Genomic DNA, 24,489 nt, shown 5'->3' with positions numbered 1-24,489 from the left:
CACAACATGCCTGCCAACGCAGGTGTTTTTTGGTGTCTACTGCCGTAGTGGCAATTAATTGTCTTTATAATTATCTCAGTATTTGCCCCCCCCCCCCCCCAACTTTTTCTTTCTCTCTTCCTCATCCTGTTGTTTCCTCCTCTGTTGCGTGATTTGAAACCCGCTCAGACCACTGGGCAGCGGAATGTGGAGTACACCACTGAATACAACAGGAAGTCCTTTGAAGCAGTACAACTGCAACTAAAATCAACATTAACTAGATATAACTTCAGGGTACATATTACACAATAAGAAGACTGACTGTCTAGAAAGTAGTTTGGCAGGCTTTAGCACTTTAGTAATGCTGTAAGTGGTGAACTCTGTACACAATACAGTCAGATTAAATCTGCAGAGATGGTCTGATTTTTGGAACAAGCTTCACTACATACCATATCTGATTCTTTCTGATAGCTGTGTCAGTACTCAAAACAGTATTTAGGCCCCATACTGTCTGAGTAACTTTTCCCCTATGAATCCTTCCTTCTTCTTCATGTCATGTGCACTCTCACACTCCCACTTCTGTGTTTAGAAGTGGATCAGACAGCAGGAAGTTGCAGAAGCAGTGGAAGCACGTCCGGTGTAACACTCTCCTTGTTCTTTTACAGCAAACTGTTATTTCTCGGCAGCGTTTTTCAATATGAATGTTGACATGTGAATGTAGGACTGAAGGCCTGAAGGTTCGCAGAGAGACATGATCATATCAACAGGTAGATCACTCTCATTAAAACATTGCTATTTTAAATACAGAAGCTGAGAAAGTCCTTACAACTATCATTTTTATTACCATTAAAATAAGACAGGATAACAGTAACTGTATCTTTCTCGTGTTTGAGAGACTCTCTTGTTACAGCTGTTGAAATAATAATAATGTAATAATAATAATAACAACAAAACTCTGAGCTGGCAGAGTTGTACAGCAGATGCCCTTACTGATGCAACCCAAAAGGGGATTTGTGTCTCTGGCTTGAATCACACCAGTGACCTTCCGCTTGTGGAATGAATGTGTTACGACTAACGGCAGCAGAAAGATTTCAAATTGACAGTCCTTGGTACTTTCCATGGCCACTAGAGGCCAACAAAGAGCTAGTTATAGATAGGAGATGAAAATAAATCCTCTTATTAAGCGTCCCTGCTGTCACTGCCACTACAACCACTTACCGAGCACAGTTTTGTTAATTCATTTCTATACACAAAAACGTATAGTAGGTTTTCTTTTGTGTGTGTTCGTGTGTGTGTGTTTTAAGCATCACAAATATCAGGCTTTACAAAATCCCTTTCATGGCTTTTGTTCACATTCCAATAAAGTTCTTGTCATCCTCAACATTTGGTTAAAAATGCTGCACCTGAGCGTGCATTTCATGTGCAAAGAAGTTCTAGCTGAGGCACCTTCATGGCCACTGCTAAATTGCCAAGGATTAAAGGGATCTTATGTAATTATCCAAAGCCAAGGGTTAATCTCTGACTGCTGGGCCTGGAATAGCCAGATCTCTTACAAGACTTTACTCATCTCCTCTCCCGCTTTGCCAGGTGTTGAGGTAAGGTCCTCTGTGGCCGTGTACATAATTATGTTCATATTACAACAATTGTTTCAATTGTTTGAACAGTCTGAAAGGAGAGTGGAGAGAGAAGCCGAGCACTGGTGTGTTTCATTCCATGCTTCTCGTTATGCTGAGAACCTTTTCTGAACACTTAAACTTAAGAAAGGCTTTAAAAGGAACTGAATGATGTGAGAAATGTAATGCAGATGCAAATGTTGTGTTACTTTCTAGTTTTTGCTGATAACTGATTTTATCAGTTAGTTTTACAGTCAGTCTTAGCAGGAATTTTACAAATGAGAACAATGGTAAAATAGCAGGGATGGGAAAAATGGTACAATTACAAGAATGATTATGACTCCCTACTTCTGCACCTGCATGTCATCCTTTGAGCCTGAGATCTGGCAGCCCCCCGACCCTGACCCTGCTGTCTGGTAAATTCCAGGAAACACGGACATTTCCATGAGCTCAGGCCTGATGCCACACTTCCCTCCTTGGCAACCTCAGCACCCTCCCCTGCAGAGGTTTAATTAAGTTATTTCTCTTACCATGAGCTCTTATCTTGAGCCTCCTTTCCTGAGATCTCCACCCACACTTAAAATGTGCAAATGTCCCTCAACTCCCTGAGAAATGTGAGATGATTCCTGTCACATTTTTCCTCTTTGTCCGATGATCTCTCCCAGTAACCAAATGTGTGCATCTTGGTTGATTCAAGATACCTTGTCCTCCCCTTCTGCATCTCCCTCTGCCCTCAACAAATTCTAATGTGTTACATTTTGCTTTGTTTTTTGTGTGCAGAGAAGAAATAAAGATGCACATTTGTGGCCACACATTGTGAACAATAATCCTAAAGCTTGTAGTCTTAAAGTCCTCTGAAATTATTGAAGAGAATATTTTTACATAGTTTGATTTTTTGCATCATTACAAAGTATTTCTTGTCATATTTATGGAAAGTCTGCATTAAAAGAAAACTTAATCTGAAGCCTTCTCAGCTTGGAACAAAGGACTATTTGGATAGTTTTCAGTTTAAATTTTGAGAGAAATTAATTAAAGAAATAAAGAAATAAATAAAGAAATAAATTAATTACTGTGGGTTCAAAGGCTCAGATTTATTTCATTTGTAAAATGTCAATTCCAAATTTCTTATAAGGTATTTTATATATAAGACATACACTATATATTTATATTACATATAAGGTATTATTTCAGTAAACCCCCTTCAATTAAAACCGAAAACCTGAACTGAAAAATCCACAGTAGTGATGCACAGAGGGAAAACTACAGAAACTGTAAAACTTTGTCCAACAGATTATGGACCTAATTATTGTTCAGATAAGAGGATTTTTATATCCAGTACATTTGGCTATTAGCATTAGCATTTTGGGCTATCAGTTGCCCAAAAATGTGCAGCAAATTTCTCACTGGGATCCACTGACCGGGATCTCCAAGCCCACTCAGAGTGAAAGTGCTGCTCAGGTCCACTTACCCGAGAGAGGGAGAACTTACCCCACTACAAGAAATATCCCACATTTCAACAGGTGCTGCCGTGCTTTGGTCAGGTGTAAAAACTGCGGAGACAGGATGTTTCTTGCAGTGTGGGCCACAGTTCCGCCCACGGAGTGTCACAGGGATTACAGTTAGTATTCACTCTGCTATGAACGCTAATGTAGGTGCATCTGTATCCAAACAGAGGCAAGCCTTTCATTTATTAAAAGGGTTGTTTTTTCCCCTCTCCTTTCCCCATTAGCTCTCTTGTCCGGATATAAAACACACTGATGCGTGCCGCTGCGTCTCTCAGACTGCCACTCAAAGTAACCTGAAAGTCTTGTGTGGATCCATAAACTGCGAAGAGACGGCGTTATGTCAGCATCCATGGAAATACTGACTAACTAACAGAGGGACTGAGACTTTTCCAGCATTGCTAGTGAAAAAAAAGTCTGTAGTGAAGACGAGGTGAGTGTTTGTGCGCTTTATCGGATTATTGTCGTATAAGCCAAGTGACTGCTCCTCAGAACTGTCACTTGCATCGCTTTGTTTCTGTTGTGTGATCAGTTGGTGACACTAAATTGAGTGATCTGTCCCGTTTGTCCTTCACAAATAATCTATTTTTCAATACATGCTTATGTTAATTTCGTATAATTTCGACATAGGCACAAAAGATTAATGGCAGATGAGGCAGCTAAAGATGAACATACAGTCTGTGCGTGATATTAAGTGAGTAAACTGTAATGAATTAACAGGCTAGAGCTAGAAGTCCACAGGTAAATACTTTCAAACTATTTGGATAACTGAATAATTACTTTCTTTCTTTGAAAATGCTGATCCCAGCGTCCCAGTTATGGCACATTACTTAAATAGAACTGGAAGTTGCTGCAAGAGTATTTGGAGACGTCAGGCAGGCATATTATAGCCTTTTAAAGACTTTCATGGACAAAATGATTAAATGATCTGAACGTCAGATTAATAAACAGTGAAAATAATAGATTCATGTCTAACTGACATTGAATTAGGTATGACATATTCAATATAAGGCGACTTTAGAATGTGAGGCGACTGTTGTTGTGATTCGGGGCTACATATATACAACTGAATTGAATTGAATTCTTGAAAGCCATTGGACCAGGTTTAGTAAATGTTGTGAGACTGTTAATTACCAAACTGTTATGCTAATTTTTCCTAAGTGAAGCTTTAAAGTTACAACATCATCATCTATCGAACTTCATAAACTTTAATCACATCTGCTTCTTTCTCTTTGTGCTTCCAAATGTGAGTGGAAGACATATCTGACCATCAGTTTTTATCTGTCGGTGTATCCTGGCCATCCTGCAGCATTACCTCCGTTATTTGTCACATTTAAATCACATTTAACAAATTAAAGACTGCCTCGTGAGACTAGCAGGTGCTGCTTGGATAGGAGAACTAGATCTCACTCTAAAAGATGTTCCAGGTTTTTCTGATCACCTCATGATCAGAGCTGACTTTCTAGAAAGCTCACTGGTTACCAGAGAGGCTTTGTTTCTAGCCCTTGCCCCGCTCCTCCTCCTTTTGAGTGCATAACAAGTATGTGACACTAATGGAAATTCTATTTTGGGCAAAATCCACTGAAAGATTAGGGTATTATTAATGAATGCATATATAAATTTCATGAAGGAGTGAAGAATGGAAGCCTAAAAAAAGGAAACAGTGACCGAGATAAAAGGCTAATAATAGGCAGATATGGTAGAGGCTCTGTGGCAGTTGGTGGATTGAGACTTAGTGGATTATTGTATTGTTATTCAGTGAGCGCATGTGTCCAACTCAACAGACAACCTGTGGCCTCACAGGCTTCCAGAAAGTAACCAAGCTACTTCTAGAAGCTGGCAACAAAGCAAAGAGAGGAGTAAAGTCCTCTCAGGTGAAGGAAATGTGCATGGGAGAAAATTCGCCCAAAGCCATCTGAAAGGCTGGAGAGAAGGAGAGCTGATGATAGAAGGACCCGGGTGCATTAAAGCCCCGTTTAGATATTACAAAAGTAATATCTAAACAACAATGACAGATTTAAAATGAGATGTTTTCAGGCTTGTGCTGTCCTGAACCAATGGACACACTATGACACACAGTAATATGTAACAGAAGTTAAAAGAAACAAGAGAAGTTTCATTAATATTTAATAACATATTAGACCAGCGAGTCCAGCAGCACAGCACCTGCTGCTGTAAGTATCAGCAGGATGCAGCTGCTGTAATGAGCTAATACTGATGACTCATTACAGCCCATTTTCTATAGACAATGTCATAAACCACACTGCACTCCTAATTATCAGTTAACTAGTGAAAATAACTAGTAGTGAGTCAATGCAGTTTCATCAGAATTTACATTTACTAGTCAGGACTGTTGTTGTGTGCTTGTTCACACTGGTTTTACTCAAACTTTAGTCAAACGTTCACTGCAAACATTTAATTGAAGGAGTATTCAAAGCTGTCTTTTGTTTCCCCTTGAACGATGGTTAAAGTCATTATTGCAGGACTACGTTACCTGTTGCCTGGCTCCAGACCTTTGAACGTTTCATATCTATTGAGATTACTGCTTTTATCTTGTGTCGTGTCACAAAACAGCAATTTTTAGGTTTAAAAAAATAGATGAATAGATAAATACATAAAATATAAAATAAAAAGTCTGTCCAATAAGTGTCAAGGCAAATGGTGAAACACCCCTGAAAACAGAGTAGTAGAAGAATGCAGGTGAGGCTGCTCATCAGTGTTGGTCTCTGTTTTAAATCGAATGCCAGTGAAAATGTGTTTCCACGTATGCAGTGTCAGAGTGAACTGCATGTGATATGCTGACGATTCTGTCTGTCATCAGGCTACTTCACTTTGGTTGCACCAACTCTACCTTTTGTTGGAGCTCTGTTAGGATATCTTTTGTTCTGCTGAGCATGGCATTTGTTCTTTGCAATGATTAGCTTGGTCAGAAATATCAGACCACAGTGGCTTTAAGCCAGACATCAGCCCATAGACGTTTTTTTATTACAGGTTTGGAAGCCTCAGTGTTATCAGCTTTTCTTTTTCTTTTTATTTGATAATTTTTTTTAAATAAGATGTTGGAGGGCTGAGTTATCACAAACGGCTCGTGAACTGAATTCATAAGATGAAGGTACCTGCTAATTAGTCTAAGTAACAGACTAATCACTACTTTTGGTTACTTAACTTTTCCAAAGTGAACACCTTTGATATATTATTTGTTATATAATTACATTAAAAATGGTCCAAACGGCACCAACACCACAAACTAAGTGACTTGAATTAGTGGAGACAGCTGTAAAAAAAAAAAAAAAAAAAAAAGCAGTATTGATTAATTGAGCTGTAAGTGGACATTAGAAGATGTGCAGTTTTTGTTGCTTTCACATTGGCTTAGTTTTCTGTTCCCACATCACTGCTGCTTGTGTCCCCTTTTAGCACACGTACTGAGGCAAAACTTGTTCTTGCCAGCAAAGTTTTATTTCCTTATGCCCCGTTTATGCCTATTTCACATACAGCATGTGGGTGAATATAAGAAGAGAAAGTATAGTAATTCTGTCCTTCAGCCCTCTGAGGTCCAAGTCATCATGGGTGGAAACCCTAACCATAAATAAAATGCAAGGAGTTATGGAAAATTTTGGAATGTCAGTTACAAATTATCATATAATTTTTTCCCCCTGATTCCCGATAACTGTGAGAGGTGTCTGAATGTTGTCCAAAGCTATGAGGAAATATTTTCATTCCTCTCTAAAGGAGGGTGAACTCACTGAGAAACTGCACCCAGAATCTGACCAATATAGGCCAGCCTTAGTTTACTTCATAATGACCACAGCTCTGTGATGATAGCACCATGGTGACGCAGACAGACAATAGGCTAACCTGGCTGGAATAAGCCCACTGTGATTTCAGCTCCAGTTGGCCCTTGTCTGAGGACAGGGTGAGATTATGAATGCTGGAAATCTGCCAGCGCAAACCTTCTTCAGGCCTGGGAGTTTCCATATAATAGCCAGGCAGCAATGAAAGGACAGAGATCTGCGATGTGGATGCCGAACAATTTCCTCTTTAAATACTGTTTATAGATTTAAATTAGCAGTAAATGGTAGACAAATATTCACACTTAAACACTGAGAAGCCCTGAATAGTGTACACAGCTCACAGCCCTTAGCGTAAGACACTTTCATTACTCAACAAGTATTGTTTATTTATTGAGGAGTTTAACGGGGGGTATTATGCTGGCTTCCAGCTGCACATGCAGTTGCTGAGAAGTTTACACAGACTCATCATGGACATGAATGTCATGGTAATTTGGGGCTTTGTTGAACAGCTCTTTCCTGGAATGACTGTAAAGCATGAATCTTTAATATAATCTAATCTCTAATCTAATCTCTAATCTAATCTCTAATCTAATCTCTAATTTCTCTAATACACAGGGTCAAGGTTAATGCTCTTTGTCATCAATCTCTTTGTCATCATAAAAAGAATTGGTTTTGGTCTTTGAACTCATTGAACTCCATCAGACAGACAATTATACATAAGTGCAAGACATTCAGATGTGCCATAGCTTTGCTAAGGTCTGGAAAAAGACCCAAACCATCATCTCAGATGAGAAGCAATTAGTTTATGCATGCAATGAACTGGAAACTATCTGAACACCAGTGTAACTGTCCACTGCACTGCAAAAAACGATTTTCAAGAAAGTAAAAAAACCCTTGTTTATGGACATTTTTTCTTATTTTTTGTCTAAAAAGAAAATATATTCTTAACAAGCAAGTTTTGCACAAGAAAATAAATCTTATTCTAGGAAAATATGTCTAACTTTTCCTTAAAAGGATATTTCAGCTCATCTTGAGCTTTATTTACCAGTTACAAGGTATGAAAATGGTTTGGTTGAAATTCCAGAATAAAAACAAGATTATTTTTCTCATTTCAAGAGTAAGGCCACTTAAACAGCTGCTCAGTTTAAGAAATGTATTTATTGACACTAAAGTGTAATATAATTGCTGTCAAGTTTGACACAACATGCAGTACATGAACAAAAGCTGGAACTAAAAGCACATGATAAACATGAAATACAGGCCCATTTGAAAAACAGAAACAGCATAACTCATTCACTTTAGGCCGGGTCAAACAGATTAATAGATCAGCATCAGACAAGTATAAGTACACATATCTTCACTATGGCAATGCTACAATCGCATTCAACTGTCAGATTTGATAGAAAATTCAACAACAAAACTGTCCAAAACAATAACCTGATAATACAGTTCATGCATGGAAAGCAGTGTACCTTTTATAAAACATCTGTTGAACTCATGTGTAGTCCAATTACATCACACAGGTAATATTTCATGACTGCATATGTCATATCTTTGTGTGTGAAACTGTAATATGGAGTGAAATCTATAAGATTATCAGCAGATATCAGTTCCGTTGCTTGTGCCATGTTTGGAATCTCTATCTTATATGACATGTAATCTCTGTCATAACAAATGGTATTGTGCTGCTGGAATTCAAAACAGTACAATGATGAATTGATCATTTCACATGTGAAATGAGTTTTACGTTGCTATGTGTGCCAACCACGAAAGAAGCATCAGTATAATCTGGGGCTGTTTTCTTGCCAGTGGTACTGGTACTTTCTACAGAGTAGACTGACAAAATGCACACATTTAGACACAACTGTGACACAACAGGACAATGATCCCAAACTCACTTCAAAACTAGCTTTGAAATAGATAAAGCAGGCTAACATTAAGATTCTGGATTCTTCCTAAAGCCACAACTTAAACTCTACTAAAAAGAGGACTGTGTTTAAAACTTAGTTCAATGCCAGGAACCCCAGTTAAATGAACTCTACCAATTCTGCCAAGAAGAGTGGTTAATTAACCAGGCAGAATTATGCCCAAAGCTTTTTGGTGGCTGTCAAAAGTACAATAAAAAAGTATGACTTGTTTGAAAGTAGTCTTCTAAAGAAATCTATATTCAAATCAATTGATTACTAAAACAGCTGCATTCATAACACTGAGCAACACTTAGGAGGACTACAAAAAGGTCTGTAAAGCTCCATATTCAGATACATCGAAGTATTAAGGAGTTAAATGATAAATTTTGACCTGACCAGCGCACATGTCACCATTAGCTGTTCCACTATTAGCAATCACCAGTTAGCCACATTAGCCCCTTGTTATCATTAAGCAGTTATCAGTGGGACATCTGGCTTGAGTTTTATAGGCAGTGTGAGAATCTTGTAGATCTTTTGCGAGGCCACTGATAAAGCTGAGGAATGCAGAGGGCTCTGCTCTACAGTCGTACTTTCAAGGAATCTTTTCCAAGACTGAAATGACTGAATTAGTTGTTTTATAAAGCAGGAAAATGACCCTATCCATTGGGCTGTACACCTTTTGAAGACTAGGGTCATTTGTAGGACCCAAATCCTGTATTATTTGGATATTTATTGAGTATTTGGTTTGAAGTTTTGGGCGTCAGATATTCACTTTATTGTTGCTCACTTGGAGACTTCGGATTATTAGATTTAAGCACTTTTTATACCCCTTTATTGTTACAAAAAAGGCTTACTGCTTCACAACCACTTATTGCTCTCCTGGGAAAATTTATATTTCTCTTTCTCTAAGTTGTGACAAACCTTCTGAAGACATTTCATTCTCTAGAGCACCAATGTTAGATGTTTTATAAACCTAAAGGGCCTAAGATCACATGCTTAGAACATAAACCTATTCCCAGGATCCAGGTTTAATTATAGATAGAATTGACACACACCTTAGGTTACCTGACTCATTATAGTAAATGGAAGTTATTCCACGGAGAAACCATCTGAAAATTCTAATTATAAACCCGGAAAAATGCGACAAAGAGATCAACTCCTCAAGAGCCTTAAAAAACAGTGCTTTCTGTGGCAGCATTTTTAGCTAGCACCAAAGCAGAAAGATGTTCTCTGAACCAGACGTGAGTTGAGTGCAACACGCTGTCTCCTTCTGACTCTCTCTTTTTTTACAGATCTTCAAGGGCTCAGATTATACCACACAGACATGTGGTACCAGCCTTCTCAGTTCTATTTGCCACTCTTAAACAACCATAAATCCTCACATGTGTAAAGACTGACTCAGCAACTGTAAGGCATGCACCATATTATTATGGCTGTATGAGACAAGACTTACTATTGACTGGTGTATTGACGGTCTCTCACAGGTGTTGTGACTCCAAACAGGGTGCAGGGCTGTCAACATCTTCTTGTTGTTTTGTGAAAATATACCTCAGCGACATGACATGACACGGCATGTTGCTGAAAAGGGTAATTGCATATGTGAAGTCTGAGCTAATGTTTGAAGGCTTGTTTTGTTTAGTAACAGTTCTTCTTCTTCAGGGTTCCCAGTCCTGTGTGGGATGTTAACAGACTGGTGTCACGTTAAGGCTGAAGGAGCATGGTGAAACACCAACCCTTACAGGTCTATGAGAAGCAAGTCTTTGTCTCCTTTGTCACTGGGATCTATGGTTGCCGCTGGAAGCGATACCAGCGTTCCCAGGATGAAAGCTCCAGGGTAAGAATATAGCTCTAACCATAAAGTATGGATGCTATAATAATAGTTAGAACATTGCAAATGCTGTCTTCGAAGTGTGCTATCAACAACATGACCTTTGTGCAAACCTTTATGTAACCTTATTCTAATATGCCAGTACTACATCACAATTATCACATAACAGAATGGTAATGACATAACACAGTCCTGCCTGGGCTGCACTGACACTGAGCACACCTCAGGCATAAATGAACTATTTTCAATGTTGTGGTTTCTAAGGCCAAATAAGTAGATCAGGCTGTTGAAAAGGCGACTACACAACAGGAGCCTAATATGTAATGTTCATCTAGGGTCCTGTTGTATTTATACCCTTATCAGCCTTTATCTTTAGGCATTAGTCATTGTTTAAAAAAACAATATAATTTTTGACAACTTTACAGGCATTGTAACTCTTTTTGAAATCAAAATGTGTATTTTCCATCAATGTGCAAAAGCACACTGATGGAAGCAGTATACAGTGCCAGCTTTTATGCAGACTAAATAGCATACATCTGCTGGAGATCTTTCAGGCTCAGTGACTCTTATATCTTGTATGGATGAATTATCAAGTGCATTATACTGTACAGTCCATACACTCTCATCCAAAGTATGGTGTATGTAGAATTTGTTGCCACTTAAAATTATAATAATTATTAATTGTTATATATTACTAAAAACTAACGCAATCTTAAACTAGCATGTATTCTTAATTGTCTCACTGGCATCTTCCTGCTCAGTGTGTCAAACGGGAGTTTGTTTGTACCTTTGGACACCAGGCTCAGTGAATTAGAGACCCAGGTCTACACTGCTGAAAATAATCCTGTAACTAGCCTGCCCCAGTAGCCAGGGTAGCCAAAACCAGTAGCTTTGTTCCGGTTAGCTGTCCCTCAGCATGTCATCCAGAGTGACTGTATGGAGGAAGCGTATTCCATGGAATCGTTTACATTTCCACTCAATTTTGTCAGGTTTGGCTGTGTGGCAGGCAAGAGTAGGACCCAAATGCAGAACTCAAAGAGGGAAGAAATGAACTCAAAGCAGCAGCTTTATTTGTTGTACAAACGAACTACAAAGTACAAAGAAACACTAAAAGAAGGAAACAAAAGATAAAATAGAAACAATGAGTCTGCCAACTAAGAAGCTTATGACTTGATGGAAACGAGAGAGCATGAACCACTCACTTTAACACACAGCTAATGTCGAGGACGTGAGAACAAACAAGAGAAGACAGTGGACTAAATACACAGAGGATAACGAGGGGATGGGAAACAGGAGGGAAACACAGCTGAAACTAATCAGATGTAACGAGACAGTGAGGAAGCAAAACTGGATACGCTGAACACAGGACAAGAAACTATCAAAATTAAACAGGAAACATGAGACACACATTCATGAGACATGACTGAATCCAGGGAACAGAAACAAGAACCTAAGAGCTAGAAACTAAACAGAAACTAAACGCCACCTGAGAACATGAGAACCACAATTAAGACAAGACATGAAATTAACCATGAACCTAAGAATCACAGCAAAATGTTTTTGACAACTTTACAGGCATTGTAACATTTTTTGAAATTCCATGAAGTTCCTTGAATGTGAAGTTCAAACAGCAAAATGTCCAAAAACTAGAAAACATGAGGTCACAGATCCAGCGCCATGACAGGCTTACTTGTTAAACTGCAACAGACTTTTGTGGGGTTTTCCATGATCCACTGAGTATTTCTCATTCACTCATCTCTTTTAACTTTGTTTATTCAACAGGACTGTATTGAATCATTAGCAATGATTAAACTGTGGCTGTCTCTCCCATAGTTTGCCTTTCATTTGCTCTCATCTTGGTCCCCTCACCTCGAAAAGGTCATTTCAGATGGGTGCACCTCTATGAGCCTGATTTTGCCAGAGGTTTCCTTCTGTTAGAAGGCAGTTTTTTCTCCCTGCTGTGACCAAGTGCTTCCTCACAGGGAGTTGTGTGATTGTTGGAATTTCCATCTAATATTGTAACAGCTTTACATTACAATTACAATTACATTTTTTTATTCCTAAAGGCTGAAGATAAAACTATTAGCTGCTGATGTCATTCCACTTTTTTTCAGTTGAATTCCTAAGAGACTTCTAGACCAAGCCCTAGTAACTGGGGAAAACAATCTTCACGGCAAAGCAAGTGATAGAATCAGTGCAGTGTTGGAATGTGAAGAGCGGAGTCAGACACCCAGCTGTATTGGATACCCACTGGGCAGCCACAGCTCCTGCTGCTGGATGTCTTCTTTATCACAAAGAGCCAGTGGCTCACCCATAAATTAGGCTATTTACTGAATGTGTGAGCCGGGCACTGATGATGTGCTGAGCAAGAGGATAAAAAACAAGCCCACAGCTGCCTCTCTCCCCACTCTGTCTCATTTACAAAGCTTCATGTAGTGACACACACTGTGCTTGAATATAACTAGAGAAGTTTGAATTTATTAAGTTTAAGGCTGTCTGCTTAGTCTGCTACACACGCTTTGATTGTATTTTGTTGGTAGACAGTCTTTCAATTCATGAACTTCTGTTTTGTTTTGTTTTTTTACTATGGGCTCTCTGAGTTTTACACTTTGACATGATTAAAGGTGTGTGAAGCAAAAATGTAATAGTAGGTATTAAATCATACTGGTGGAGTCTTTCTGTTCTCATTAGCCTCAGAAGGCCTGTGTTTCAGTGTAAAAGCTCTCATACCTGCCCGTTGACATACAGTAGAACAGTTAACATTTAGCTAATGAACCTGAGACCAAACCACATCTATAATGAGAATAAATATTAGGTGTACCCTGCCCAGACAGCCACATACAAATAAACATAGCTATGTATCTGGTAGATGAAAATGATGGTACTGGATGATAAAAATCAAAAACCTTATCTGAGTTAATCTGGCTGACATCCCATTAAGGATCATTTTTCAGCCTGTTAGCTATTTTAAGCTCCATCTGTGGAAGTCTCATTATGTCCTCTTGCACTTTTGCCTCTATAGTGGACGCTGAAACTCCTCCACGGTTTATCCTTCAGTTTGATTTAATGTTGTCTTTGAGGTCGGAAACGGGATGTTTAAGCTGAAAGCTGTTTGGTAGCTGAATGGATGCCCACGTGAAATTTGTGTCAGTTTGTAAGAGAAGAATTGTACAAATTTAAGGTTCATGGTGGAATTAAAGCGCACGCAGAGTAAGTGATCAGAGCTGGAACAATCTACCAAAATCATGCACACTGGATGGTGTCTGGACTTGGCTGAAAAGTTGATATTGAATGGTAGGTTTTAATTGAGCAAGGTCAGTGGTATATTTACAGTTTGTTATACAGTCTTTGGCCAAAAGAGTTCATGACTTTTGATCAGAATAATAAATTATAATAGTTTATATAATTTGCTTACTGTTTCTTTTTGTTTGCTCACTTTTTCACATTTTAAGGCCTACCAAAAATCGTTGACTCCTCAGAATGAAACAACTGCTTTAAATTGAGGGGAAAAAAATAAAACCTGTTCTTTATTTGTATACAAATTGTTCAGTTTTCCTTTTTTTTTTAAATTTCTTTTGAGGGTATATGTGTCCTTGCATTGTCAGTGACCATGTTCAGCTCATACTGATCTTGCCTGATATAGACCAGTCTGTAGTGTATTTAAAAACAGAGGTTTGTGGTGTGGTGAAGTCAAGTGGAGTAAGAAGATCAGGATTTATGAGCACTGTCAGTGGATGGGTACCAGCAGTGCTAAATGGAGACTTGGAGGGATCTTTGAAAGCCATATATCACTCAGGAGAAAGCACCATGTGCTGGACAGCTAGACTTTAAAGTGAATTGAAACTGCACAATGAGAATGACTTGTTAAAGGTTACAAAGTGAAAACAACAACCAGGCTTTGGAAGAGTGGATGAAAAGAAATATGTTTAATAGAAGCTATATAACAAAGAATGTCTCTCTATTTCATTTATTCAGTTCAGTTCAGTTTTGTTTTCATATAAACAAAACAGAACAAATCAACAAATTCCATCATCTTCATTACTTTGTCCATTAACTTTAAATAAAATACTGTGATATGTTGTCTATTATACACTGATGGTGCACTTGGCTTAGGCCCTTACATAGGGCAATTTTGCCACGCTTGTCTCTATTACCATTTTCATTACCAAGGACTTATCTCAGCCAGAGATTACTTCAGCTGCTGGTCACAACCCTTTTCTGACCCCATGGGTGACCCCTTAATCCTACCAACAGCGGGTGGTAGATTAAGGAACTAGAACCCTTGTCCAGCAAATATATGGTTGTTTTTTATTGAGGTGTGCAGATCAAAGAGGACTGGATATTGCTTTGGATGCTGTATTTTTGTAAAGAGATCATTTTGACTCCATAACAATGACTCATACCTTGGACTGCGTTTCCACTGGAGCATGAGGTAAATGTGACTTTGGCTCAGTGTCACATAGTTCTTTATTATATGCTCACTACTTTAAGATCCCGGTAGCTGCTACACAAACTAAAAAGATCCTCTGGCTGTTGTGATATTTCCACCTTGCTGTCATGTTTTTGTGACCAAGAAAATTTTCCCTGATGGATGGCCTCTCTTCTCCCGGCTAAAACCTTTCACAGGCTTTTCACTGATGGCTCAACACATTCATTAGTGCGGCCATTTGGTCTTTACCTGCACACCCGTGTAATAATCTCTGAACCTCTTACATAAGCCACTGGAAATGGTGAGTCCAGGCACGGTGTGATGCAAAGCTGATCAGTGCTCAATAGGATCTGTTGACTGGCCTATCATACTCTACACCTCCCCTTATATGGAATTAGCTCCTTAGCCTGTTAACTAGTGAAGGGAAGAGTCCTTGACTGGCTGCTCAGGCTCTCCTCTCTGTTTTTGCCCCACATGCCCCAGCAAGCATGTAGAAAGAGAGGCCGTATTTCTCCCTCATTAGCTTCTCTTCACTGGTTTCCTGTCAAATTCAGAATTGAATTTAAAGTCCTTCTCCTCACATACAGAGTCTTGAATAATCAGGCCCTGCTATATCTTAAAGACCTCATAGTACCTTACTAACCTAACAGAGCACTTCACTCTCAGACTCGAGGCTTACTTATGGCTCCTGGAGTTTCTAAAAGTAGAAGGCGAGGCAGAGCCTTTAGCTATCAGCCCCTCTACAGTGGAACTAACCCTCTCTACTTTTAAGATTAGGCTTAAAACTTTCCTTTCTGATAAAGCTTATAGTTAGTGCTGGATCAGGTGACCCTGAACCCTCACTTAGTTTCACTGCAATATGCCTTGGCTGCTGGGGGCTTCCCATGATGAGTGTTTCTTCTTCATTCACCTCTTTTTGCTCTTTATGTGTTCATAAACCATTTGCATTTAATCTCTGGCTCTCGTCCACGGTGTGTCTTTGTCCTGTCTCCCTCTCCTCACCCTCAATGGGTCACAGCAGATGGCTGCCCCACGCTGAGCTTGGTTCTGCCAGATGTTCTTCCTGTTAAAGGGGAGTTTTTCCTACTACTGTGGAAACCCTGAAATATTTGGGTCTACTTGTGATTTTAATCACTGCAGTTTCCAAATGGGCTATTAGTGAGTTTAAGATCTATTCAGGTTCACAGCATTTCAAGCTAAGTGTGCAAAAAATGCAAAAGATTGAAAATTAATAATAATAAAAAAGAAGTATCTTTTGGAGTTGCATATATGGAATAATATTAAGGGCATTTGGAATATTTTTAGAGAAGTATTGGGTAACAAGAACACACCCTCAGATCGGCCTATTTATTTCATTAAGAATAATCAAGTTGTCGATGACAAGACTGAAGTAGCAAACGAATTCAATTCCTTTTTTGTAAATGTTGGACCTACTTTAGCAAATTTAATTAGAAAAAATGACAATCCAGAATATGAGGAAGTTTGGAAAGGAGAAAGTAGAGTGGTTAATTCTATATTCTTAGCTGATATTACCATAAAAGAAATAGTAGCAATTGTAGAAAACTTTAAAAATAAAAAATCTACTGACTGTGATGGTATAGACATGGTCATAATTAAAAAGACTTTAGACTGTATAAGTATTCCTCTATGCTATATTTTTAATCTGTCGTTACAATCAGGAGTATTTCCTGATCGAATGAAAGTGGCAAAAGTGATACCCTTATATAAATCAGGAGATAAGCAAAGTTTTAACAACTATAGGCCAGTGTCTCTTTTGTCACAGTTTTCAAAAGTGCTTGAAAAACTTTTTGCGCAAAGACTTGATAGTTTTATTGAAAAAAATCAACTAATAAATGAAAATCAATTTGGATTTCGTAAAAATAGATCAACGGCATTAGCATTTTTGACTTTCATTGACGATATTTCATCTGCAACCCATAATAATAAATACACAGTCGGGGTATTCGTTGATTTAAAAAAAGCTTTTGACACGTTACAACATTCTATTTTGATTTCTAAATTGCATAATTATGGTGTGAGAGGAGTGGCACTGAATTGGTTAAGGAGTTATTTAGAAAATAGGTCGCAATATGTACATTATCTCGGCAATATTTCTGAAAGATTGAAGATTGTATGTGGCGTTCCTCAAGGTTCTATTTTGGGACCTAAACTTTTTAATTTATATATTAATGATATTTGTGACGTATCAAAAAGGTTAAATTTTATTTTATTTGCAGATGACACAAATTCTTATTGCTCAGGAGAGAATTTGAAAGATTTGGTTGAAATTATGGTTTCTGAGATGTTAAGATTAAAAAAATGGTTTGATGTAAATAAATTATCTTTGAATCTGACAAAAACGAAATTCATGATATTTGGCAATCGTGTAAAGGAGGAAGAAGTTATTATGTCCATTAATGGAGAATTGATTGAAAGAGTTACTGAATTTCGCTTTTTGGGTGTAATAGTAGATGAAAATTTGACGTCGAAATCACATATTGAGTATATTAGAAAGAAGATGGTTAAAAACATTTATATTTTGGGAAATGTAAGAGATTTATTAGACCACAAAACAATGCGCATTTTATATTTTTCATTGTTTTTCTCATACTTTAGTTACTGTGTCGAAGTGTGGGGGAATACATATGAGAATACTATAAAACCTATAAACTTATTACAGAAGAAAGTGATACGAACGATTCATAACGTTAAATATAGAGAACATACAAATAAATTATTTATAAAATCGAAAGTATTAAAATTAGGAGATTTAGTGAAACTACGGACACTATTAATTATGTTTAAGGCTAAAAATAATATTTTGCCTTTTAAGTTACAAAGAGTATTTTTAATGTGTTCGGGGGGAGAAGGTAGCAGAAGGAAATTTTATTTTAAGCATCAACTAGCTAGGACTACACAAAGATTAATGAGTCCAACGGTTAGGGGTATACGACTGTGGAATTCTCTTCATTATAATTTAAAGAATTGTATAAATTTACATTGTTTTAAAAAGTGTTACATGTCTAAAATGATAGCTCAATATGAAGAATGTGAATGAAATTGGAGTTAATTGAAAAAAGATCCATTATTTTTTGCCTCATTTATTTTATTTACTTATCTTTTCTCCTTGTTATTATGTGGAGTGGTATATTCTGATTGTTAATTTGTTGTTTGGTTTGAGTTAGGACTGGAGATAAATGTCAATGTTAGTTTGTTCCTTGATTTTTGGTGCCCACTTGCAATATACAGTGGCTTGCAAAAGTATTCGGCCCCCTTGAACTTTTCCACATTTTGTCACATTACAGCCACAAACATGAATCAATTTTATTGGAATTCCACGTGAAAGACCAATACAAAGTGGTGTACACGTGAGAAGTGGAACGAAAATCATACATGATTCCAAACATTTTTTACAAATAAATAACTGCAAAGTGGGGTGTGCGTAATTATTCAGCCCCCTGAGTCAATACTTTGTAGAACCACCTTTTGCTGCAATTCCAGCTGCCAGTCTTTTAGGGTATGTCTCTACCAGCTTTGCACATCTAGAGACTGAAATCCTTGCCCATTCTTCTTTGCAAAACAGCTCCACAGCTGCCCTGTGACGGCCTCAGAGGTTGTCTAAGAGAATATTGGGAGCAACAACACCATGAAGTCCAAAGAACACACCAGACAGGTCAGGGATAAAGTTATTGAGAAATTTAAAGCAGGCTTGGGCTACAAAAAGATTTCCCAAGCCTTGAACATCCCACGGAGCACTGTTCAAGCGATCATTCAGAAATGGAAGGAGTATGGCACAACTGTAAACCCACCAAGACAAGGCCGTCCACCTAAACTCACAGGCCAAACAAGGAGAGCGCTGATCAGAAATGCAGCCAAGAGGCCCATGGTGACTCTGGATGAGCTGCAGAGATCTACAGCTCAGGTGGAGGAATCTGTCCATAGGACAACTATTAGTCGTGCACTGCACAAAGTTGGCCTTTATGGAAGAGTGGCAAGAAGAAAGCCATTGTTAACAGAAAACCATAAGAAGTCCCGTTTGCAGTTTGCCACAAGCCATGTGGGGGACACAGCAAACATGTGGAAGAAGGTGCTCTGGTCAGATGAGACCAAAATGGAACTTTTTGGCCAAAATGCAAAATGCTATGTGTGGCGGAAAACTAACACTGCACATCACTCTGAACACACCATCCCCACTGTCAAATATGGTGGTGGCAGCATCATGCTCTGGGGGTGCTTCTCTTCAGCAGGGACAGGGCAGCTGGTCAGAGTTGATGGGAAGATGGATGGAGCCAAATACAGGGCAATCTTGGAAGAAAACCTCTTGGAGTCTGCAAAAGACTTGAGACTGGGGCGGAGGTTCACCTTCCAGCAGGACGACCCTAAACATAAAGCCAGGGCAACAATGGAATGGTTTAAAACAAAACATATCCATGTGTTAGAATGGCCCAGTCAAAGTCCAGATCTAAATCCAATCCAGAATCTGTGGCAAGATCTGAAAACTGCTGTTCACAAACGCTGTCCATCTAATCTGACTGAGCCGGAGCTGTTTTACAAAGAAGAATGGGCAAGAATTTCAGTCTCTAGATGTGCAACGCTTGTAGAGACATACCCTAAAAGACTGGCAGCTGGAATTGCAGCAAAAGGTGGTTCTACAAAGTATTGACTCAGGGGGCTGAATAATTACGCACACCCCACTTTGCAGTTATTTATTTGTAAAAAATGTTTGGAATCATGTATGATTTTCGTTCCACTTCTCACGTGTACACCACTTTGTATTGGTCTTTCACGTGGAATTCCAATAAAATTGATTCATGTTTGTGGCTGTAATGTGACAAAATGTGGAAAAGTTCAAGGGGGCCGAATACTTTTGCAAGCCACTGTAAGTTGGATTGTAGATAGGGGGCAGGGTTTAATAAGAATATATTCTTCTTCCTGCTCCTTTTCACACATGGTTGCACTGCTTTATTGATAGAAAGTGAAGTTGGTTTATCTGAAAGAACTAACTGTGGAAATTGTGTACCAAGTGTGAAATAAATAAATAAATGAAATGAAATGAAATGGCCACTGGATGAATATGATTTCGTCTAAGCAAGACTGTCACTTTTAACTCTTCAAGTTTATTTGTGTAGCACTTTTCAAAACCAATGTTACAAATGTTTCCCAGAAACAATGAATAAAAGAACAAACTGAAGGGAAATTATGTCCACATAGTCCATAATCAGCTGTTTGTGTCCCCTTCCAGTGGGAGTGTACGTGGTTCGTCATCCTGTGCAGTTCCTTTCTTCTGCTTCTCTTTTGGGCCTACTTCTGGTTGATGGCTCGAAATGATTTTAATGACTTCAATTGGTGAGTCTGTTTTTTCATTATATTACTTTCGCTGAAAAGCTGTTTAAGACTTGCATGTTTGGTAATGGTTGATCAAGGACAGCAGAGTGGTGACCTTACCACAGTGGGGTGGCAGCAAGCCCCTTCAGCATGTGTATTTTAAATAAATACCACGAACAAATAGGTTGATGCATGCTCAATTATGCAGGTAAGTAAATCCCACAGTCTTTCAGTGATGAGGAGTGTCCATGTGGACACTCTTTCAAGGATGAGGATGTACACATCCTGGAAAAGGAGGAACACTGGTTTGAGCAGGGAGTCAAGGAGGCATGAAAAGGGAAAGACCATCTCTGAATCGAGGAGGGGGCCTAAGGGTACATCTTTCACCATCTTACAATGCTGTGATTGCAGCCATTCCCCACCTCTCTGTGAATGGTCTTTGATCAGTGGTTGTTCATCAATGGTCATGACAATGTGCATATTAATGATCAAGGAGCTGACCTCACAGCCCATTGTTCTTTCAGTGGGCTAGTTTCAGTCATTGTGCAAATGTACTGTTTATAAGGCTGGGGAAACCTGCAGTCAGCTGAGACTGAAGAAGTCACTTGGATGAGTGATGAAACGTTTCTCCAGATGAACAGAATCAACCTTTTGGGACCATGAGCAAATACCGTTGCAGAGTGGGCTCTTGATGTCATGTGCAATTAAGGCAAATTACTCTATTTTAACAAAACTGAATTAGTCATACCACCAACATTCGTTCTGTTCATTCCAGGCTGGTGTACAACCGTTCTGGAGAATGGAGAGATGAGACAATGCCCATCCTCGCTTCCACCACTGTGGGATTCAGCTACGTCACATTCTTATTGGTAACACTCGCAAATGTTAGCAGACCTGTTCATTGATCAGTTAAGACATACAACTGAATGAATCTTACTCTTTTTTCAGATCTTAGCACTTTTCCATATATCTTTGGGCCAGCAGCTGAATCTCTATTGGGTTCACAAGGTGGGAAAAAACAATCTTGCCACTGATTTGCTCCTCTGATGCTTTCAAAGCAAAGTCAGGTTCATCGAGGTGTCTGTTCTCCACAGATTGGGGTGCTGGCTACACTGCTCACCACTATCTCTGGTTTCATTTTTGTTGATGACTTATGGGGAGACGAGTGGGACATTCTGCTTGCGTCACTGCAGGTTCGTCTACAGTTAACAACACTGTACTAAAAACTGATTATATTCTCTATTTTCCCTAATTTCCTTCTGGATTAATAAAGTATTCTGATTCTGATTCTGATTATTTTTCCGATCCAATTGGCTAAAATTACATATTTAATACCCCATGAAAATAATTCAATTGTACAAAAACGGAGTTGAACTGGTTCAGCATATATTATTTGGAATTTATACTGGGATGGTGAGGTCTGCATTTTCAAAAACATTATCGCAAAAAAAGAATTTCCAAATAAAAATCTCGCATTCATGTTTCAAGCTCTGCCAGGTCTACAGGCAAGTGGTGTTAGGGTGAGGTGGGTCAAATATGGCCAAATATGCAAATTTGCTCAATTAATTCTATGCAGTTTTCTGGATCAGATAGATAACTTTCATTACAAAAATATAAACATGTAGGTTTCATAAACATCTTCTCAATTGTTCTCTGATCAGTGACTTTGAGGCATTGATATGATGTCAAGTGTGCTACAGATGTCCTGTCCAAGTATGGACATTAGCTGTTTAGGATCCATATCAACCCCTCCCCTACTATTTGTTATTTAGTTAGTCCCCCTGAGCCTGGTACTGTCAGAGGTTTCTTTCCTGTTGCCAAGTGTTTGCTCGTAAGTGTTCATTTGATTGTTGGTGTTTTCTCTCTATTATTGTAGGGCCTTCACCTTACAGTACGAAGTTATTTGTTCTATGGAACGTAACATTTGATATATTCTCCTGTTCAATCATTATACTGTGTGTGTATTTTTATCATAACAATGTGGCAAAGCTTTGCTCTGATGCTGTGTAATGACTAACTATCCTTTAAGGCTAGCATTTCACATTTATGCTTTGTTATCAGTACACAGCCCCTTTCCTGCATCTTGGCGCCCTGGTAACAGTGACAGCTATCAGCTGGCTGGTAGCTGGATATGTTGTCCGCAGAGAGAGATCCAGTAAGTGCTGACTTGTGTAAATATCATGTTGGGGATTGCTTTTGATTTCTTGTTCCTATTTGAAACGTAAAGTTGCATTCAGTATTATTTGTCTGTACACATATGTCATTGTCTAATTTACTCTGCTTTAGTGGATTGTTTTTCCTTATTCAAGCACCTGCCTGCACTCTTACCACCCATCAAAGCACACAAAGCTAACTAATGTTTGTTATTAGGAGTAGATGGAATGAGCTAAAGTCGCATTATGACACTAACAACCCTTTTTGCACTCTCTTAGATATCCAGGTGATGGTGTTGTTTATCTACATTGTAGTCCTCCTTGCTCTCTTTTTGGCACCGCTCACATTCACCTGCCCCTGCATCATGGACCGTCATAGCCTCAAACCGCGACCAAGCGTCATTGGCCGAAGAGGAGCTCCTATGGTAAGTTGGGGCTTTGCCAGACTTTACTACCTGATCCACTTAATTGTTCAAATCGGCTCTTTGTGGGAAAGGCGTGGCTGCCAGGAGTACCAAGTGTTCGGTTTTTGCTGGGTTCCACAAAGCTGTTTGGGTAATAACAAAGAAAGGAAAAAACAGAAAGAAGAAGATGCAAGAATTTTTCTGTATACGCTGTACACCAAATGGGGTGTATAGCTACAGAACACAAGCGATAGGTGTCAGGCTCAGTGTGAGAGTGCAAGAGTCAGCAACATACTGTCATTTCACAGCTGGGCAGGCATGTTCCAGATAAGAGATGCACAGAGACGTTCAGAGCTGTGTTTGCTTTCCTTCTCGAGGCACACGCGCTCTACAAACAGTAATATTCACAGATATGCCTTGCTTTCACCTCAGTGCAGTGTACCAAAACTGCACGTAGGTTTTAGATAAATCAATACAGACTAATATAAAATGCATCTCTCTCTCTGTAAGTGGACACTCACATTGATCGTGCTGCTGCACATAACCCTTGTATGTAATGAACAGCATGCGTTGATATGATAATGAAGAACTCTTATATTTCTTCTGCCTGTCCCTTACTCCAATTGTAATGTAATTTATGGAACTAAACTATGATGTGTTGTGTAGGTGCCATAGAAAAAACAGGGCAATGTTGCTGAAATACCATTTGCACACAGTGTGTAAACCTACAATCATCTGTTTGAAAACAGCCTTAACAATTCATAATTCACAGGACTGTTTACAGACTAAATAATGTATCAGTTTTGCAAGGTGTGTGTCTGAGCCTGTCATCATTCATATAGAAACAAAATACAGTAAATAAGTTAATGTGTGATTCAGGTTTAGCTCAACTACACCACATACTGTACTGTACATCTCAGTGTTATGTGTTATTATCTCCATCATGTTTGTGTGCGTGCGTGTCATTCTGTCTGTAAACATGATAGCTTGAAAAGCTTTGAATGAATACTGGTAAAACTTTGTAGGGGCGTAGAGTTGGGTCATGGTAACAATCCATTCAAACTTGGCTTAGATCCTCCAAGGTCTTCAATGTCAACTTAATGATTTATTGGTCAAAAATTTACAAAAAGCCTTAGAACTATTATTAAACTATTATTCGGTTTGTGCTCAGAGAGTGCTATAATTTGTTATGTTATTTGTATTTCATACTTAAATCATTTAGTGTTTTTGCAAATGAGTTTATGTCACACTCTAAGGACCTGACATGTGGGGTCCCACAGGGTTCAGTTCTGGGACCTTTTTCTCCTGTACATGTTACCCCTAGAACGTACCATTAGGCAATTCCCCGATGTGTCTTATCACTTCTATGCTGATGATATTCAGCTTTACTGCTCTTTTAAGCCAATGGAAGTCCATAAACTGTCTTCTTGAATAAAATGTTTAGCTTCCATTGAACAGTGGCTTGGAGACAACTACTTGCAGTTGAACTCTGAGAAGTCAGAAACATTAATTATTGCCCCTGACAGCCAGATAATAATCAAACAGCATCTTGGTTCTC

General features: G+C 38.7%; 1 protein-coding gene across 4 annotated transcripts in view; it reads left to right on the top strand.

The window, feature by feature from the left end:
• The first annotated feature begins 3,229 nt into the window (after window positions 1–3,229).
• Window positions 3,230–24,489, top strand: part of gdpd5a (glycerophosphodiester phosphodiesterase domain containing 5a) — a 30,561-nt gene continuing 9,301 nt past the window's right edge. For 3 of the 4 annotated variants that reach the window (XM_063487327.1, XM_063487328.1, XM_063487324.1), the window contains exons 1-8: window positions 3,230–3,527; window positions 10,452–10,626; window positions 20,292–20,395; window positions 21,150–21,243; window positions 21,323–21,382; window positions 21,469–21,567; window positions 22,436–22,529; window positions 22,807–22,952. In XM_063487327.1, the coding sequence (XP_063343397.1) occupies window positions 10,510–10,626; window positions 20,292–20,395; window positions 21,150–21,243; window positions 21,323–21,382; window positions 21,469–21,567; window positions 22,436–22,529; window positions 22,807–22,952 (714 nt within the window). In that variant the 5' untranslated portion in view covers window positions 3,230–3,527; window positions 10,452–10,509. Of the gene's footprint in view, window positions 3,528–10,084; window positions 10,200–10,276; window positions 10,380–10,451; window positions 10,627–20,291; window positions 20,396–21,149; window positions 21,244–21,322; window positions 21,383–21,468; window positions 21,568–22,435; window positions 22,530–22,806; window positions 22,953–24,489 lie in introns of all 4 variants that reach the window. The other variant, XM_063487326.1, reaches the window with a different exon arrangement.

The sequence above is a fragment of the Pelmatolapia mariae genome, linkage group LG10_11 (genome assembly GCF_036321145.2).
Source record: "Pelmatolapia mariae isolate MD_Pm_ZW linkage group LG10_11, Pm_UMD_F_2, whole genome shotgun sequence".
Taxonomy (NCBI): domain Eukaryota; kingdom Metazoa; phylum Chordata; class Actinopteri; order Cichliformes; family Cichlidae; genus Pelmatolapia; species Pelmatolapia mariae.
Note: the sequence above shows the minus strand (reverse complement) of the source record. Positions and strands in the feature narration are given on the sequence as shown.